General features: G+C 35.8%; 3 protein-coding genes and 1 non-coding gene across 4 annotated transcripts; 3 read left to right on the top strand and 1 right to left on the bottom strand.

Annotated features, from left to right (window-relative positions):
* Positions 1-288: 288 nt before the first annotated feature.
* On the bottom strand, positions 289-895 carry ColSpa_11947 (uncharacterized protein; the record flags this gene model as incomplete). Its single annotated transcript, XM_049278159.1, has 3 exons — positions 289-310; positions 441-509; positions 558-895. 3 exons carry the CDS (start codon positions 893-895, stop codon positions 289-291), a joined length of 429 nt encoding a protein of 142 aa, XP_049134116.1.
* Positions 896-1,733: 838 nt separating this feature from the next.
* ColSpa_11946 (uncharacterized protein) lies at positions 1,734-2,174 on the top strand (the record flags this gene model as incomplete). The annotated part of the gene is made up of 1 exon (XM_049278158.1): positions 1,734-2,174. One exon carries the CDS (start codon positions 1,734-1,736, stop codon positions 2,172-2,174), a length of 441 nt encoding a protein of 146 aa, XP_049134115.1.
* Positions 2,175-4,814: 2,640 nt separating this feature from the next.
* On the top strand, positions 4,815-5,940 carry ColSpa_11945 (peptidoglycan deacetylase; the record flags this gene model as incomplete). Its single annotated transcript, XM_049278157.1, has 4 exons — positions 4,815-4,920; positions 4,998-5,277; positions 5,329-5,733; positions 5,802-5,940. 4 exons carry the CDS (start codon positions 4,815-4,817, stop codon positions 5,938-5,940), a joined length of 930 nt encoding a protein of 309 aa, XP_049134114.1.
* Positions 5,941-6,815: 875 nt separating this feature from the next.
* ColSpa_rRNA_057 lies at positions 6,816-6,931 on the top strand. The gene has a single exon (XR_007414288.1). It is a non-coding gene; the product is annotated as a 5S ribosomal RNA (ribosomal RNA).
* The last annotated feature ends 11,852 nt before the right edge of the window (positions 6,932-18,783 follow it).

Below are 18,783 nucleotides of genomic sequence, written 5' to 3'. Positions count from 1 at the left end.
TGGCTAGTATAGCGCTAGGCCAAAATAAGAATCAATGCTATCAAAAGTTCTATAAACACAATACAAGGCAATAGGCCTAGTAAAGTATAAGCTCTTTTAAATAAAGTTATTTTAGAATTTAGGGTCTACTAAATTAGTAGAGTATCTTTCAAACTAGAGCTAGGATCAAGTATCCATTAATTCGTTAATTTTCAGTGTCTGAAGTATAAGATTTAGGCGTTTGCATTTTCTATCTTTTTATACTTTAACAACATCAGGTTCCTCTACAAGATTCAGTCTTAATAGTTGCTAGTTACTGATTGCACCACAACTACGAGACGTAGAGCGCAGATATACAACAAGTGGCAGACCACTATCACCATGAGCCAAGCTCTGGCCTCCCTCACTGTTTTAAGGTTAGTTTAACCCTGCTATAGACCACTTTTGTCTAGAAAACTTACCATTGCGAGTTACCTGAAGCAGTGCAGCACATGTCGCGGATGTATCCGACGGCCCAACCAACTTCCCAGCTAGAAAGAGTTTAGTAAATATTTCATCAAAAGGGTTAAGGTAATTACCGTTTGACATGGGTATTTTCCGTGATATAAGTATTCTTTACACAAACTTGGGCGTCGCCGTTTGACCAACTCACGAAGTTGTTATGGGGGACGTAGGTCATCCCATCTGGGTTGTTGTTCTGGAGGTCCCACATGAGATTGTTGATGCTGTTCTTGCTGAAGAGGGCTCCCAATGTGCCGCAGTCATCTCGCTTGTTGAGCAGTGCGTTCTCAGTCTCCACTCCATCGTTGATATTGAAAGGGCCAAAAGCAAGGGACTCTGGATGATCTTCAGCAGGGGCCGCAGCCGTAGAATAAGCGACCGACGCAATAGCCGCCAGAAATGATTGAGTACGCATGATGGAGTACTAGCTAGCTTATTGTTTCGGCAGAAGGTAAGACTGAAAGAAGCTTGAGTAAAGAAGTGTTCCGACTAATGGACGACTGGCCGAATATATATCCATTTTCTTTTCAATCGGTCTTGTTTTCCCTATACATTGACTCTCGACACAGGCTCCATCACAGGAACAAGTCTTGATGAGGCATGGCAGCTGCAAGTCTGCAGTCCATCCCCATACCATAATCAAAGGACTGCCATTGTGCCTCGAATGTGTAAGCACCCATATGAACTCAGCCAGTAAAATTACAGATTAGTCTGCAGTGGGCTCGGCCCGGACCGATCCATTCAAGACTAATGAGGGTTAAGGTGCCTATTTTGGATTTTTCAGCCAATCGCTCATAAACGAAGGCGTCTAAAACTTCCCTATCCACCTGGACTTATTCAGCGACAGGTTCCAAGTGGGTTTAAAGTGGATATATTCGGCTGGCCTCTCCGGCCAATTCCTGATTCCAGAGGTAGCACTAGTTAAACGTTTAATCTCCTCAAATTCAACACGCCATTCAGCACTTGGTGGCTTACTGAGCAAGTGGACTTTTTTGACCTCGTGATGTTCAAGGAGCGGTAAACTTGAAAGAAAATTTCACTTTGTTGAACCTCCTGACGTGGAAGTAAATGCGAATGGCAACATCCGTCAGCGCGAGTCCAGCGAAAAAACGTTTGACAAGACTTTCAACCATTCACTGTTCTTAAATAATTGCACTGCGCCGCCTCAAAATCCATTCCTCAGTCCCTATCAACTGCACTCCCACCCATCAACCATCCTAGATTTTTCATCGCTTCAAAACCGAGCTTTCATCATGTACATCTCTTCGGTACTCACGATCGCTTTGGGAGCTTTGGCTACCAATGCCGTGCCCTTGGAGTCTTCTGCGGCCTCTTCCGCGCTTGAAATGGTTCAGGAAGGCCCATTCCCCCTCACCCAACCTAAGCCCACCACAGCCCCCCAAAGCAAGCTTCCCACGACCGGCCTTGAGAAGCGTACCACTGGGTGTGGCGGCGGCTTCGGCAGCTACAACCAAGCTGATGCAAACGAGCTCCAGCGGCAGCTACAGAACAACAACCCCGAAAATCTAGTCTACTTGCCTGCATGGTCCGCATTCTCATGGAGCGTCGGTACCGCCAAGGTCTGCGCCATAAACATGTATCTTTCTGATAACACACACGTTAAAGAATGGGAGGCGGGATGGGGCATGGGATATGTTCGGGATATGTGCTGTGCCGGAAAGTCATCCTGGTGAGTATACTGCCCCACTCTCGCTCTGCTACTCTACAGTTGCCCTGCATCGACCTTTCTATGCCTACCTTGCCTGTTATAGTATTGTCATTCAGAGTTGTTGCTGACTCATTGCTAGCACTGGTGGAATCTGCAGTGGTCATGGTGACTCGGGCCTCTCCGTCGACTTTCGTGTCCAGAACTCTGCCAGATCCTGTTCGTGGTGATACAAAGGCGGAACCGTGGGTGCTAGCACTGGATACCCCTGAGAACCAGCGGCGTACTGGGCGATTTGTCAGCCATGTTATATGACGAAGACCTTGATGACAGAAAAGTCAAATTCATTAAACCTTTTATTATAAGTTTAGTAAATTTAACTCTGGACAATAACCATTTCACAACTTCACCTCCACTGCTTAATTCGAGTTCTCAGCTGTGGTTGGCTTTGCCTAGAATACTAACGGCGTGCTGGGCTGCGCTAAGCAACTTGGAATCACGATGAATAAGAAGGAATAGCGAAAGAAGGGTTTAAATACTACGAAATGAAGGTTCAAGACGCATCTAAGTCACGGCAAAAAGGCACTACATCATTCACTCATTAATGATACCAACCCAGCGCCACATTGATAAGGCATCTACAAATTTTCAGGCTCCGAGACCAGATCTTGTTGGGAGAGGACAAAGTTCCCTTAGGTATTAGGAAATACTAGCTCGTGTGCGCGATAGTTCCGTTACACTTAGACAGTGGTGTGACACGTCAGCGTTTCTGAAATCGTTGAACGTGCAGGCCGTGGCCTTGAAAGGATTCTTCTCATCGCGTTGTCTACAGCATTTTGCGTCGGCGCCGTGACGAGGATGCGTGACTTTCGATGTCGACTCTGAAGCTCCCGTATCATCTCCACGATGGTGCGAGCTTTGCCTGTGCCCGGCAGGCCCTAGAGACAGGTCGGCAATCTGTGATACTAAGGATCAATCCGCCAATGCTACAGTTACTGTACGTTCCAAGCGCCAGATCCAAGGTGGCATCCGACATGGTCTTGGTGGTAGCGAATGGCCCGCAGACGCACATTTCCCACGAACAATGCTCTAGATACAGGGGCACCGGGCGGAAGCATTTGAATTCAGCCCGACCCGGACTCGACTGCACAATGAGAATATCCATGGAACAGACGCTCATTGGAAGAGAGTTTGACGGTGGCGATGCTGCTGTTAGACGTACATGAGTTGACATCTTGGGCGTTCCGCCCTTGTATCGAGCCGAAGGTCAGCTTGAATCACAGGTCATCCATCCTCAGCGTCGTGAAGGCGCTTCAGCCAAAGAAGGCTTGTAATTTCACGGCGCTGTTTTGCCGCGTCCTCCACATGTTAAATACCAATTCCGATCAAGCTGCGTAGTAAGTGTTGGACGAGCAACGGTCGTCCCGGTATCAGTCGTGCGCTCTCCCGTTCAAACTCGCAGTGTGGTATGTCAAGTGCCAGAGAAGATGACCAAACTGTGAAGGAAACAGCCTTCACGAATCGAGCATAGGCAGAAATGGAAAGTACTCGGGCATTGGTAACTGTCTTCCTCTCCCTCGTCGCCTTCCTCTTTCTTGCTATCTTGTTCCCTCTTTTATTTACTAACATGGTTATAGCTTGCCTTAAATAAGACATTGGTAAGTTGGTCTGGTTATAGGTATTTCATAGTACATCGTAGATTTCTCTTTTTTAGAGCTTCTAGATACTCAGGGGCTTTAGTACCCTCAAGATCAGGTGTTATTTCCAGATTTATCATCGCAGGAAGGAGTGATCTAGGCGAGATATTCAGCGCTCTAGTTCTCCTGAACTTTCTGCCTCCCTCAGTCTTGCCTATATCCCATTATACCACTCCAGGTAGGTTGTCAATCGGCACACTGACTACTACAATCCCAAGTCGAGCCTTAGGCGGAACACCGCCACCCATGCTTACCATTGAGCCAAATCGGATAATAAGAAACGTATTAACTATCTAACTTGTAACTACTACTAGTTAGTTAGTGCCAATCATGCCCTTAGGTAGCCAAGCAATATGCGACTATTGCTGTAACAAATGTGCTGGTACAGGCCCAACAGAGGTCATTCTTAAAGAATTATCCATAAATCCTGGCTCGTTTAGGAAACACAATTAGATTTCATTTATCACTATAGTTTGATTACTCAGAGCTTTGGGCTCGAAAACGAGAATTGGATGGAAATTTGAAAGAGACTTCATGGCGTTATAGATTTTTATCTAAATCGGCTTCTTCGGTATCTTAAATGGCTAAATAGAGACCCTAATAGAGAAGTAGCCTTTCCAGAATCCAAGCGGGGTTACTGAATCTAAGTTGGAGAAAATCTCCAAAAGATAAGCTCCGGATTACTAGTTCGTGATGCTTTTCCATCCTGACCTCTCCAAAACAAACAGAGAGGTCAGCGGGGGAACCCTTTGTACTCCGCATTTCGACCCCAACTGGCTGCGAATCCCCCCGCTTGTTCGATAAGAGCCAACTAAGATGGACTTCCATGTGTAAACTTAGCAAGGTCTATAAAGACAACGCATCTGGCCTAAAAAGCTATTTTCTATCCTCAAGTACTACAAACTTCCCATAGCCGGGTGTTCTATTACTATTACTATTTGTTCCTCAGGATTATCAGTTGAACCTGCAAGATGAGCAAGAAGCGGGTACTCATCAGCTACGGTGTTGATGTTGATGCTGTTGCTGGCTGGTTGGGCTCCTATGGTGGCGAAAACTCGCCAAATGACATCAGCAGAGGTACGCCGTTGACTTATCAATTGATTGGTTGATGATTTGACTTCGCTTGGTGGTCCAAAACTGACGACTAGACTAAGGGCTTTTTGCTGGCACAGTGGGCACGCGGAGAATGCTGAAACTGTTCGACAAGTATAAGATCAGAACTACTTGGTTCATTCCGGGTCACAGTCTAGAAACATTCCCAGAAGATATGGCTGCAGTTAGAGATGCCGGACATGAGATCGGCCTCCACGGCTATTCTCACGAGAACCCAACCGACATGACTATCGAGCAGCAGCGAGATGTCCTCGATAAGACGTACAGAATGCTAACTGATTTTTGCAACGGCAAGACTCCGAGAGGAAGCGTTGCTCCATGGTATGAGTTATATTGAGGATTTGCATTGGGCTGTTGCTGATAACAGGCTAGGTGGGAGACAAGTGCGGAAGGGGCCCAGCTCCTTCTGGATTACGGCATTGACTATGACCACAGCATGGCCCACCATGATTGTCAGGCCTACTTTTTGAACACGGGTGAATCATGGACCAAGATTGACTACACTCAAAAAGCCGAAACCTGGATGAAGCCTCTCGTGCGTGGTAGAGATACTGGACTTGTCGAAATCCCCTCGAATTGGAACCTCGACGACTTACCACCTCTCATGTTTATAAAAGCAGCTCCGAACAGTCATGGTTTCGTTAACACTCGTGACGTGGAAGATACCTGGCGTGACCACTTCGACTACTTTTATCGCGAATACGACGAGTTCATATTGCCCATATCCGTGCACCCGGATGTCTCAGGGAGACCACATGTTATCCTCATGCACGAAAGGTGTGTGAAAGCCAAATATACTCCCGAAAAACCAACCTAAAAGCATTATCTAACAACTTTTCTGGCAGATTGATTGAGTATTTCAAAAGCCACAAGGGCGTAGAATTTGTCACGATGGCGGAAATCGCGGATGAATTCAGGAGCAAGAACACGCCTGCCAAAGGTGCCCTAATGCCGGCTGCACCCGGCGCCATGTTGAGGAGGTAGTCGCGGAACCATGGTTCTTTCTAGCGTCTCATTATCGCGGCACTCTATATGAAACATCCTGTTAGTATGGAATGTCGACTTTTTCTAATATGAACATTTGTCGGAATATTAAGGAACTTCTACTACATGCGATTCCAAAATGATGCTCTCCTGTATCGTCTGACCTGTTGATTAAGCTCAAGCTTTCTTCATCACCACGGTTTTCAAGATCAGAAAGTTTACATTGTCGTTCTATAGTCATGAGAGATGCAATGGAATGTTAACACCGCGTAAAACCGTGCGTGCTCCTTACGATGATCTTAATGTTTGCTGCGGCACACATAGTCAACGACAGAACATCGCCAGTCCTGAGCAGAGATATCCAATTCCTAAGCTTTCGAGACGGAGAAGAAACAGCACTTTTTTCAAACGACAGCGTCTCTTTATTGCCTTTCAACTCCGCCACTAGCTAGCTCCACTTATATACTGCCTTCGCTCCCACCTTCCCCAGGCGCGCAGCTACATTGCCCACGTCAACATCAAGGGGCATAGGTCTGTACATTGCAGTGCCCTTTAAGCAATGGCCAAGACGCAGGCGAATTGCATTTTTCTATTCTAGCCTCATGACGAGGTAGCTCCCATGGCCACTCTCGTTTGCTTCCATCATCTTGATAGACGTGGGCGGTGGAAACAAGCGTTGGAAAATCGCTCCGACGACGAGGCCCTCATCCTGTAAGTCATCCAACTAGGGCCAGAGTTAGGCTTCGTCAACGTGTCTTTTCAGGAATTGGTTTCAAAAAAGTTCATCCTCCTCGGCTTCGTGTCGTGGCTTTCCGTTGCGTTGACCATCTTATCTTTCGTAGTATATATAGCTACTTCTGAACACTGGCAAGTACATACGACCATACCTATTAGAAAACTCGGGATCCCGTCCGCTCTCCCATAGATAAGCTAATAAGGGCCGGATTAGTAGTTGGGTCGGTGACGACCAGCGAATACCTGGTGTTGTATGTTTATTTGTCTTATTTCGTTTTGCTATTGGCTTGCAACAGCACGAAGCATGTGGTCAAGGTATAATCCCCGCCATTGTTAGGTGGTCCGCGGCGGCTGCTTCATAGCTAGTCCGAATTTTTGCTTCAATACGAGTACATTGATGAATGCTTTGGGCTGCCGTGCTTACCTATAGACCCGAGGGGTATCTTCCTTTATGACTTTGTCTTGGGTTAGGGCTAGTTGTGGAGGGTGAAGCTGTCCCTGGTTAATGAGTACATGCCGTGCAGGGGAAATCTGGAACCGGTCAAAATTAAGGGTTACTACAGATGTGTATATGTTTTACTTAAGCTCTAGGAAAGAACAAAACCAACTCATGCCTGTGCCATGTCTCTTACACACAGCCTCTGCTTATGTAAGATGTGAAAAAATAGTGAGGAAAAGGCTTTTGATCAGGGCAAAAGACCGTTGTCTTGTACTCTTATTCCACTGGTAAACCAATTGCGGTCTGGCTGATCTGTGTAACCTTGACCTAGTTTAACGCAGGCCCTGTCCTTTCCCTAGTGACAGCAATGATAAGGTAACACAGTAGAACCAAAAGGACTGCTTCTAGCTTTGCACAGTAACTAACAGCAAAAGCCTAGCATAGGTTTTAAGGTAACAGACGCCGTTAAAACAAAGCTAAGGGAGTGTATTAAACACATTGGCTCTGCTAGCTACATAGACTAGTCTGCCACGCTCACGTGGCTTTCCTACAAGTGCACAGAAACAAGGCGGGGCTAGCTAGTCAAGAGAACGGTAAAAGGGGGAACTGCGTCATGATGCCTCTGTCCTGCCGAGTGGGATGCGGGTTAGGCTTGGAAATACTCTGGGCAGCCCAAATCAAATATTTCCAAAAATGGTTTTAGGTAATTAAAATTTTTGATGATGGTCTTCTTGAGAGAACACCCAATACATAACACAGGGAACAGGAATTACCGAAGACTTGTCTGTTCTCTCTCGGCTCCCAGCGTTTCTAACCTTGTAGAATCGAGCTCCATTAACGCCACGGTGATCCGCTATTCAATCCATTTTGTTGGAATAAGCCTTCATAGGCAGCGTTTCAACGCGGGACTTCCTGCTCTCCAGATCTGTTTCGGGCATGGGCAAGGTTATCCAACGGCCGCCTCGTACGAAACCAAACATTACCGAGGAACACTATATCGCAAGGCCCCCCTCATCCGTATTCGTACAAAGCTGGCTTACCGTTTCACGGCCATAGGGTGCGAGCCTATTGGGCCAAGTTTAACTCGTCTCCATGGTTGCAGTCTCGCGTCAAAATCAAGAAGATGAGGTCAAATCTGAGGATCTGGTGCCCTCAACGCCTGTTCCACCAGGACGAATAGTCCTCCTGTGACCACCTCAAATGGCGTCTCAGAAATGCAATGATCTTGTAACACCCGCACAGGTCATTAGATGAGGTTAGGGTTTGGCGTATCTGGTCTCGGGTAGGCGAAGTTACTGTACTGAGGGTGTTGCTGTATTCCCGAGAGAAAGTCAAAACTTATATGTGGGCGGCGGCCGAAGTGCTGAATTATATGCGTCTCAACCATGGAGCCGTTGGTCTGGTAGAAGGTTAGATAGCTTCCAGTACCCAACCACCAAAGCGCCGTCTTGCCCTCGAGCAATTGTCCTTCGTAGACGTAGTTGGGAACACTATATAACAGGTTGTAGCTTACGTTCTCTGTGATTCTCTGGACGGCGGTAGCATTGGTACAGATATTAAGTTGCCGGAGATATAAATTGTTCTCTTAGATAACTGGTACTGCTTCTGCTCGCGGTGACCACTGAGTAAGTTGAACTGCCGAATTTGGTGCGGACGGGTCAAGAGGCTATATACGGCCTGTTTCTAGATCTAATATCCGATAGATACCGGTGAATGGATGTCTCCAAGTTTTAGTCTTGTTGAAAACAAGTAGGGTAGAGCGGAGGTTAGGGTTGATCCATATATCATTGGGCGTCGGTGCCCAATGGCTGTTGACACGCTTTTGTGGCGGTTTATGATGCTGTGGGAAGTTTTGATAAGACATTACTGCTGTATCCGGTTCTATGTTTCCCCATTTGCGGCAGGTGGAAGACCCGCGCTAATTTGCCCTTATGTCTGGTGTGATCTAAGAGCCAGCTATTTGGCTCATTATGTATCCAGTTAACCTAAGCCAACGGAAGAAGATCTGGAGACTGTGATCCGTCAGTGATATACGTAATGGGAATTCTGTCTTGCTGCGGCGGATAGCTATTTCTAGAAAATCGTTGAGGTGTAGTAAGAGTAGTGATAGCGGTAGTGATTGCTGCTGCTGCTGCTGCTACTGTTGTTGTTGTTATTGTTGTTGAAATCTCAGCTGGTGGCGTCGTTTTCGTCGTGTACCTGGCCTTAGCAGCGATAGATGAGTGCGATATTGATATATGGCTGGACTCCCTGAGTATTGGTGCACCGGGGGCCGATGCTGTTGAGCTGATAACGGTGAGGACGACAGGCATTGCCATGAGTCTCTAGAAACAAGTATAGAGATGACGAGATAGGCCAGCCCCCTCTCGGCTTGCCCGTCGCCACCACATTTTGAAGAGTCAGATATCGTCTAATGCTCAACTACGCGAAGCCATAGAAACAAGTATAGAGATGACGAAGCAGAGGCTGGGTTTACAGGATAGTAATATGCCGCCCGAGGACCATGAGGATGAATGGCTTATCTTGAGAGTGCTACCTTAGCTGCCTGGTCTTGAAGTAGTGATAGTGGCTTCCTGAGCATGTTGCGAAGATGATAAAGTTCCTTATGTTCAACCACTGATTTAATTCTGAAGTGGCCCTTTACAGCATCGAATGCTTTATTCTAGTGCCGTGTGCCTCGGTCAGAAGCTTGGAAATTCTATTAGTCATGGAGCTTACAAGTACCGAAAGAAGGCAGTGACCACGCAGACCTTGGTGACAGCGCATGAAGCGACCTGCAGGTCGGGGATCTCCAGCCGAGCCTTGAGTGGGTGAGGTGAGACGAGGCCAACCGGCAACCGCCGTCTTTTGCTTGGCGGGTGATCATAGTTGTTTTGGCTAATTACAGCATGTAAAGGTAGTCAGCTCCACTTAAGCGAGAATAAATATCTTTGGGTAGGCAAAATGCGGGGGTACAGTTGGGAGGGGGGTATTCCCAATTCCCAGGGGGGTCTAAGAAAAGTGGAGCAAATCTCAGAGGGGGGTCTAAAGATTTTATATAGATAGGGTTAGGGTAACCACAGTGTGTAGTAACTGATAGTAAATAACAACTACTTAGGATATACTAAGCTTATACTGAGAGATTAAATCTATAACTGCTATAGATATAGTGGGTAGCTACTGCTGTGACTGCTATAGATATAGTGGGTAGCTGCTGCTGTGACTGCTGTAGATACAGTGGGTTGTTGCTGCTGTAACTGCTGTAAATGTATATGCTCTGCATATACCTAGCATATGCTGGGCATATGCTCAGCCTATATTTTAACTCCTAATTCACACTGTATCTCTGTATAACTCCCTTGAATCTCTGTATAAGATGACATAAAGTCAAAGACTCCATCTCTTAACCCCCCTCCGAGATTTGATCCACCTTTTGGAAACCCCCCCCCGAACTGACAACCCGCAAAATGCCTACGGCCAAATAGTAGTACTCCTTTGACCCCGGCTCTCTCCATGCACATGCGTCTTTGTGTCGGCTAAGGCCTTGGCCATCTTCTTCACCTTGTGCTGCAACGCGCCAAACATCATAGCCGTTGCGATTGCAATAGCTACTTGTTCAATGTCGACAAGTCCATTGTTAGAGGTTCCCATCGCTCAATATAATGACGCCAAAAGCATAGATTTTTGTTTTTTGTGTTGACATGTTTCGATGCTTGGTACCTGCGAGACTGTCATGATTAGCTGGATGCTTGCATGTATTATGACAGACAGAGTAAATATATACTCGCTTGCTTACGAACTCCCCGGGGTTGCATGCAATCACTCAATCAGTCGACCAAATTCGGAACGGGGGTACAGTTCGGAGGGGGGTATTCGCAGTACCAAGGGGGGCTTCCAAAAAGTGGATCAAAACTCAGAGGGGGGTCTAAAAGTTTATACAGTAGTTATAAAGAAGATAAATAAACGTAGGACAATATAAGACTATAATTAGTTAAGAGACAAGCTAGAATCCTATATTATTAATACATGTGTTCTATATATGCTCTATATATATGAAGAAGATATAGAACATAACTTATAAAAAGTAGTAGTAAAGGTTAGTCAATATTATTTTTTATATTTATAAGTAATAAAAGCAAAAAAAGAAGAATAAGTAAGTAATAAAATATAAGTACTAAAGGAATATAAGTTAAGTATAATCTTTATATATATTAAGGCCTAGCTTAAACTATACTTATTATATACTTTACTAAGATTTAATAGTAATAAATAATATACTAAATAATACTAGTAGTAACTCTAATTTTATTTTATTATTTTTATTTATATTATCTTTTAGTAAATCTAAGAATAAAAATAAAGACTAAAGAAAAAATATAAATTATTAAAGTATTAATAAAGATAATATTTAAAATAATAATAAAGACATAATTATTAGATTTTATTATTTATTAAAAAAATAAGTTAATAATATAAGTTTTTATTTTATTAATACTATTTATTTTACTAAACATTTTTTAAGATTAGTTTTAACTTAATAGCTATAACTAAATAAGTAATTACTATAACCTAAAGACGTTATTATATTAAATAAGTTAGTTTAAAGTAAGTTTTATATATATCTTTAATATATACTAGATATAAGATAAGTATATACTAAGTATATACTAAGAATTTATTAAGAATCTATCTAGTAATTTAAAGTTCTTCTTAACAATAAAGAAAAATATATAATATCTATAAGAGATATCTAAGATCACTTTACTTCTTCTCTTTTTTCTAAGACTTTAAAAATAAAAGTTTTATATTTTATTTTATATTATAAAAATAATAATAATATTTTAAAATCAGATACTTAGTAACTTATAAGTATACTTATAGATATTATTTAATACTTAATTTAATATAAAAAAAATAAGCTAATAGAAATATTTAGTTCTTAAGTAATATACTTTTAGTATTATTTTTATATATACTTAATATATATTAACTATATATTAAAAATAGTTTAAGTAAAAATCAAGTTTAGTACTAATTTTTAAAATATAATAAGATTAAATACTATAGCTTTATTTATAAATCTGTTTTAAAGCTATATAGGCTTTTTAATTCTAGTAATACTATTAAGGTATATTAAATCCTTTAAAAAAAAGCAAAAAGAATAATAATTATATTTATATTTATAAAGGATATTAAGAGTTAAATAAAAGTATAAGTAAAGCCTATATAAGATATATATTATATTTATATTATATATATATCTTAATTATAAGGTACTAATAATATATTCTAGTTACTTTAAGTCTATTTAAAAGCTCTAAAAGCTTAATAGACCTTGTTAATAGCTATGTTACCGGTCGGAGAGATGTATGAAGGATGATTGTATTAAGGTCTATCTTGACGTGTACACCGCTACTTATAGTTGGGCACGCACTACCCACGTGATGGCTGGTATCACGTGACGCTAGCAGTGGCTACCCTGCCAAGGGGGTAACAAGCTAGCTAAAGATAAAAAACAGCTAGTATTTACTTATAGAAACCAAAGATTTATTACCTTTACTAGGAATAATATAAGTATATACTTAACATATACCTTTCTAGAACTTAGTTTATGTTAACACTATATAAGTTATATTTATTAGCTACTTATAGTCTAGTAACTTAGAGCCTTAGTATATAGTATAAGGAATTTTATAGTATTAAAGTTAATTTAATATTAATTATTTATACTAGCTTTATAATACTAAGTAACTTAAAGGGTAAAGTAATAAGTATATTTAAGTTAAGAAAAAAATAAGTATAAGGTAAATATATAGTATATATATACCTAGTATATACTAAGTATTTACTAATTATAAGTTTATAAAATACTAGTATTGTTAGAATAACAGCACTAGCTAGTTGTATGACATGTATGACTTAGGGACATATATTATAGCAGAGGGTATAGACTAGATATTTGGCTCTTGGTTATCTATTAAGGGGATCAAAAGTATATTTATGCTGAACTAACTTAGAGACATATAAGATTATATATTTTGTATATAAAAGCTAAGTTTTATAGTTAAGAAGATAATTATAGAAAATATATCTTTAGTTTACTTTAACTTTAACCTAAGTATAATCGTATAAATAGGTTCTTTTAGAAAAAAAAAAATCTATTTAATACTAATTAGTAGTTACTTAGTAATTTATATAATTGCTTTATATAATTATAAATTAGTAAAAGTAAAGAGATAAGACTAAGGCTTTATAGCTAGGCTACCAGGTAATCTTATACTTTATATAAGATAAGAAATCCTTAGGGATACCTAAAGGGTTATACTAAAAAGTCTCTTATGCTAAGAAGCCTTAATTCTACTTATTATTACTTATTAAGCTAAACTAAATAAATAAAATAAAGACAACTTTTATTTTACTATTATATAAAATAAATTCCTATTATTATTTACTAAGCTAAACTAAATAAGAATCTTTATTATACTATATATAAAATATAAAGTATACACTATAGCATTAAATAAACTAATTTTAATGTTATATAATATAAAACAACTACTAAACATAACATAGCTTCCTAAGAGGATCTAAAAGATAATTATTAAAGCTAATATAATAATATTAATAAATACCTATTAATATATAAAGAAATAAGTACAAAAAGCAAAGTCTTACTATATATATAAAAAAAGACTATAAATCCTAGACGCTAAGGAAATCTAGTTAATATTATATAAGCACTATCTAAAAAAAAGATAACTATATATATTATATATATTAACATAGAAATACTTTATCCTAAGTAATTAAAAAAAAACCTAACAATATTATTATACAAAGATTTTAATAAATAGTTTACCTTTTAATAAAAAAAGGTCTATTATACATTTAAGATAGAGTTTATATAACTTATTAAGCTAAAAGGATTCTAATTACTACTAATAAGAAATATAAATTAATAGCTAGTTAAATTCATTAAGGAGATTAAAAAAAAGTTTAATAAGTAAAAAAAAACAGCTTTCTACCTATATAACACTTATACTAAGTTATATAATTATAATAACTTAAATACTTATTTAAAACCTTAAATTAACTTTACCTTAAAACATAGCTAAACTAACAATAGAGCTAATTAAGCCCTTATATAATACATAAATAACTCAAATATTAATTATACAAGAGTAATTATAATTAATTTCAAGAAATATACCTCCTAGAACAAGATTTATATAAAAAGTTAAGAGTTTTCTATAAATCTAAGGTTATATAATACCTTTATATTAAAAAAATAACATTTATAACCTATTACTAAGATAAATAATCTAAAATAGATTATATAAGCTAACTATAATTTTAATCTTCTAAAAGAGATAAAGAAAAGACAAGAATTATATAAGTAAGCTATATAATATCTTATATAACAAGGTAAAGGTCTTTATTAGTTTTTATTAACGCCTTAGGATCATTAAAAACTAATACTATATAGTATTTCCTAATATCTTAGCTAATTATACAAAAGAGTTTTATCTTTATTACATTAGACTAATAAGAAGATAAAACAAGATATATAACATATTAGAAATATACTTTAACACTAACATTAACTATACTCTCTATTAAACAGATTAGATAAGTCTATCCTTTATATAAGTTAAACAAGATAATCTAAACAAGAATCTAATAGACGTATTAAAGATACTCTTAGACAAGATACTCTTTGTATAATAGGCACTTAGCCCAGGTTTTCAGAGAAAGATTATACTTTATACATAAGTCACCTAAGTATATAAAGGTATACTAGAGCTAAAAACTACTCTAAGTAATCTTAAAGCATATTACATATATAAGCAATTCTTTTCTAGCCTAAGAGTATTACTATAAGTTACTTTAAACAAGAAGTCTATATTATATAATATTAACTTTATAAATAAAAGATACTTTAATAACAAGAGTTACCTATAACTATTGTATAATAAACTATTAAATAACAAAGGATCTTCTTAATAACCTTAGAAAAGTTAACCTTTATTATGACTTAGGTTTAATTATATAATATTTAAGAAAAGATATTTTATGTATAAGAAAAAGAGTTATTAGTCTATAAATTATTTAAATAAAGAATATAATTATATAAAAGACTAATACCTTTAGGTATATAATATACTTAAATAAGAACTACAAAGAGATTTTGCCTTATACCTTCTTAACTTTAAAAAAAAAACCTAGTAGATAAATTATGTAATAAAGAGGAAGAATTTATAAAAAATAAAGAAATATTAGCTTTCCTAATATCTTCTTTATTCTTTTATTATATAATAAAAAAGGATATCTTTTTATTACTAAAGACGTTAAAGGCCTATTAATTCTTATTATATAATTCTTATATTTTATTATACTAAGAAGAACTATAGGATATAAGAGCAGTAAAGTTCTCTACTATAAAGAAACTTTAAGTCCTTATATATCTATAGAAGAACCCTTATATAGTAATATCTTAGGGACTAAGATTAGTAAACATATAATTTAAGGCAAGTAACTTAATTATATTAGTTAATACTATAAAAATAGAGAATTAGCTTAGAAAAGTTATATATTATATCCTTAATGCTTCTATTTTGTTCCTGTTTTTATTATATAATATAAACAAGTTAAGTATATATTTTAACAACATTAATAACATAATTATATAGTAAAATAGAAAACTTATCCTAGTTATACAGAAATAAGGTCACTTATTCTTTAACTTTAGTTATATAAAGGCTAACATGTTCTTTATAAAAGGATAACTCTAAAGGCTTTATAAATAATTTAGATATCCTTGTATAAACTATCTTTATTACCTCTTAAAGAAGACTAAGTATTATAACATTAATATTAATATTTTAGAAAAGGTCTAGAAGTTTTATTATTATTATTAATTATATAACTTAGTACTAAAAAGGTTTAAGTTTACACTTAAAGATAAAAGCTACTTTAACTATAAGATAGTTATAGATATTATATAACTAAGAGACAAGAATACCTTATATATTATTAACATAGAGATAAGCTTTTAAGGAGCTACCTTCCTAAAGTTCTTATCTATACAAGATATATAGAATACACTTTATAAGAACTAGATTAGTATATATATTAGTTTACTAAACTATATTATATATAACCTAAGTATAAACTTTATATTAGTAGAATTTAAGAACTATATTAACATTATAAGTATATTATATAAAGAAATACTAGTAAAAGCTTACTAAGTAATAGGTAAAATAAAAAGAGCTTATACTCCTTTAAGGTATATATATAATATTTTATATACTAAGCTTAGGTATAATATAAACAAAGAAACTATTCTCTAGATAGCTATAAAGGCATTAAATAACATAGCTAGTCTATATAGCATTATACCTACACTACTTATCTTTAAGATATATCTAAGGATTAACAAGGACTTACCTCTATTACCTAAAATCACCTAAAAGGCAAAAATAATCTAAAAAGCAATAAAAATACTTTAAAGTATTTATACAAAAATAAAAATCAATTATATAATTAACACTAGAAATAGCCTTAACCTCTAAAATATACTATTACTACTAATCTAAAGTAAGGTTCTAGTATAGAGAAAAAATAAGAAATAAACTAGACTATATAAAGTCTAAGCTATAAAAGGCTATATAATAATAGTTAAGATAGTTAATAGTCCTACACAGTTTTATGCAACACATATTAAACCATACTATTAAGATATAGTATAGTTAGATTTAGATATTATATAACCTATTCCTTAAAAACAGCTAAATAAGAAAAAAAGACTAAAGAAAAGCTAAAAAAAGGCTATATAATAATTACTATATACTAATTAAGCATTTCTATCTTAGAAAAAAAAAGACTATAAAAAGTTAATAGAAAAGTTATAGCTTAATAATATAATTATAACACTAGGTACTTTATATAAAAAGTTAAACTAAACAGAAATAAATAACCTTATTAACTAAGAAGTCTTTACTTTTATACTATATAATCTAAAAAAGTATAATTACCTTTATATCTATAAAACATAAATAGTATAAGAGATTAAGAACTTATTATCTAAGCTATATAAGAAGTTAAGACTTATTATATAAGGGTATAAGGACTAAGAGAAAAAAGAACTCTTAACCTAAGCACTTACTATTTAACAAATAAGCTAAAGGCTTATATTTATAATTAGACCTACCTTTATATAAGACTATAAATATAAAGGGGAACTTAGAGACATAACTTAAGTATATATATAGTTAGATAATCGTCTAACTAGGACAATTATTATATAACTACCTAAGGAGTTAAAAGACAAATACCCTAAGAACATATTTCTTTATATCTTGAAACTACTATATAGCTTAGTAAAGTTAGGCTTATACTAGTATAAAACCTATTCTAAGTATTACAAGAAAGATCTAAAGATAATAGAGTTAATATATAATCTATACTTGCTATATATAACAGAAGAACCAGATACCTTTAGGATTACAGCTATATAGACAGATAATACACTTAGCTTTACTACACCTGCCTTCTCCTAGAGAGAAGAAGAAGAGCTAAGAAGAAAAGGACTTTATGTAAAATTAACTTTAATAAGAGAAAGATTTAATCGCATAATAACTACATTACTTTTACTTAAAAAGGCTAAGTAAAATACCTGAAACTTATTAATTCTAATACGCACAATATATATCAGTAGTATGTTTCCTAAAGGGTAAGAGGAGTATACTTTATATCTATCTGTTAACTAGAGGCATTATACAACCTATTAACTATAGCCTAAACTAAAGAACCTAATAAGAAAAATATTAAAGCTTTAAATATATAACTTTAATAATAAATCAATAACCCTACATAAGGTCTTATATATATCCCTTTTAATCTCTATTATATAAAAATATATATTTTTATAAATAGATTATTTATAAATAACTTAGATCTATTATTATAACTTAGATTTATTATTATACTAGCTAAGGAAATAGCTTATATAACAACAGACTTCTAGATTAAAAGAAACATTATATACTAGAGTTTAATAAAGTGTAAGAGAGTTATATAAAGTATACTTATAAGTAAGTTATACAGGATAATCACAGGATTTAATAATAGGATATCTCTTAGTATAATACTTACTAAGATCCTTTATATATTATAACTCCTAAGGATTCTAGTTATTATCTGTTTAGACTTATAATCTCTATATAAGTACCTTATATAACTAAGTATAATAAATAAAAAGAGGCTTATAATTAATATTATAAGTCTATATAAGTTATATAAAAAGAAAAAGATTTTAGAAGTAAGATAAATTAATAAGAAAGATAACCCTACTAATGCTTTTACTAAGAAATCACTAAACTTAACACTTAGATAATTAATTATAATAAACACATTAAAAATTCAAATCAAGGTATATATTAAAAGATTAAAAGAAAACACTTAATAATTAATTTATATAACCTTACTATTATATATTACTAACTATTTAAAAACAAAATATAACCTTAAAAAAATATCTAATATACTTAACTACTACTAATACTAATCTTAATATTAAATTATACTTCTACTATATCTATAACCTTTTTAAATTACTATATTATATAATTTATTTAATTATTATATAAAATTTTAGGGAAAAAAAGTTATATAATTACTTTTTATTA

This window comes from Colletotrichum spaethianum, assembly GCF_022836535.1.
Source record: "Colletotrichum spaethianum MAFF 239500 DNA, contig53, whole genome shotgun sequence".
Taxonomy (NCBI): Eukaryota; Fungi; Ascomycota; class Sordariomycetes; order Glomerellales; family Glomerellaceae; genus Colletotrichum; species Colletotrichum spaethianum.
This window is presented reverse-complemented; position numbering and strand designations above follow the sequence as displayed.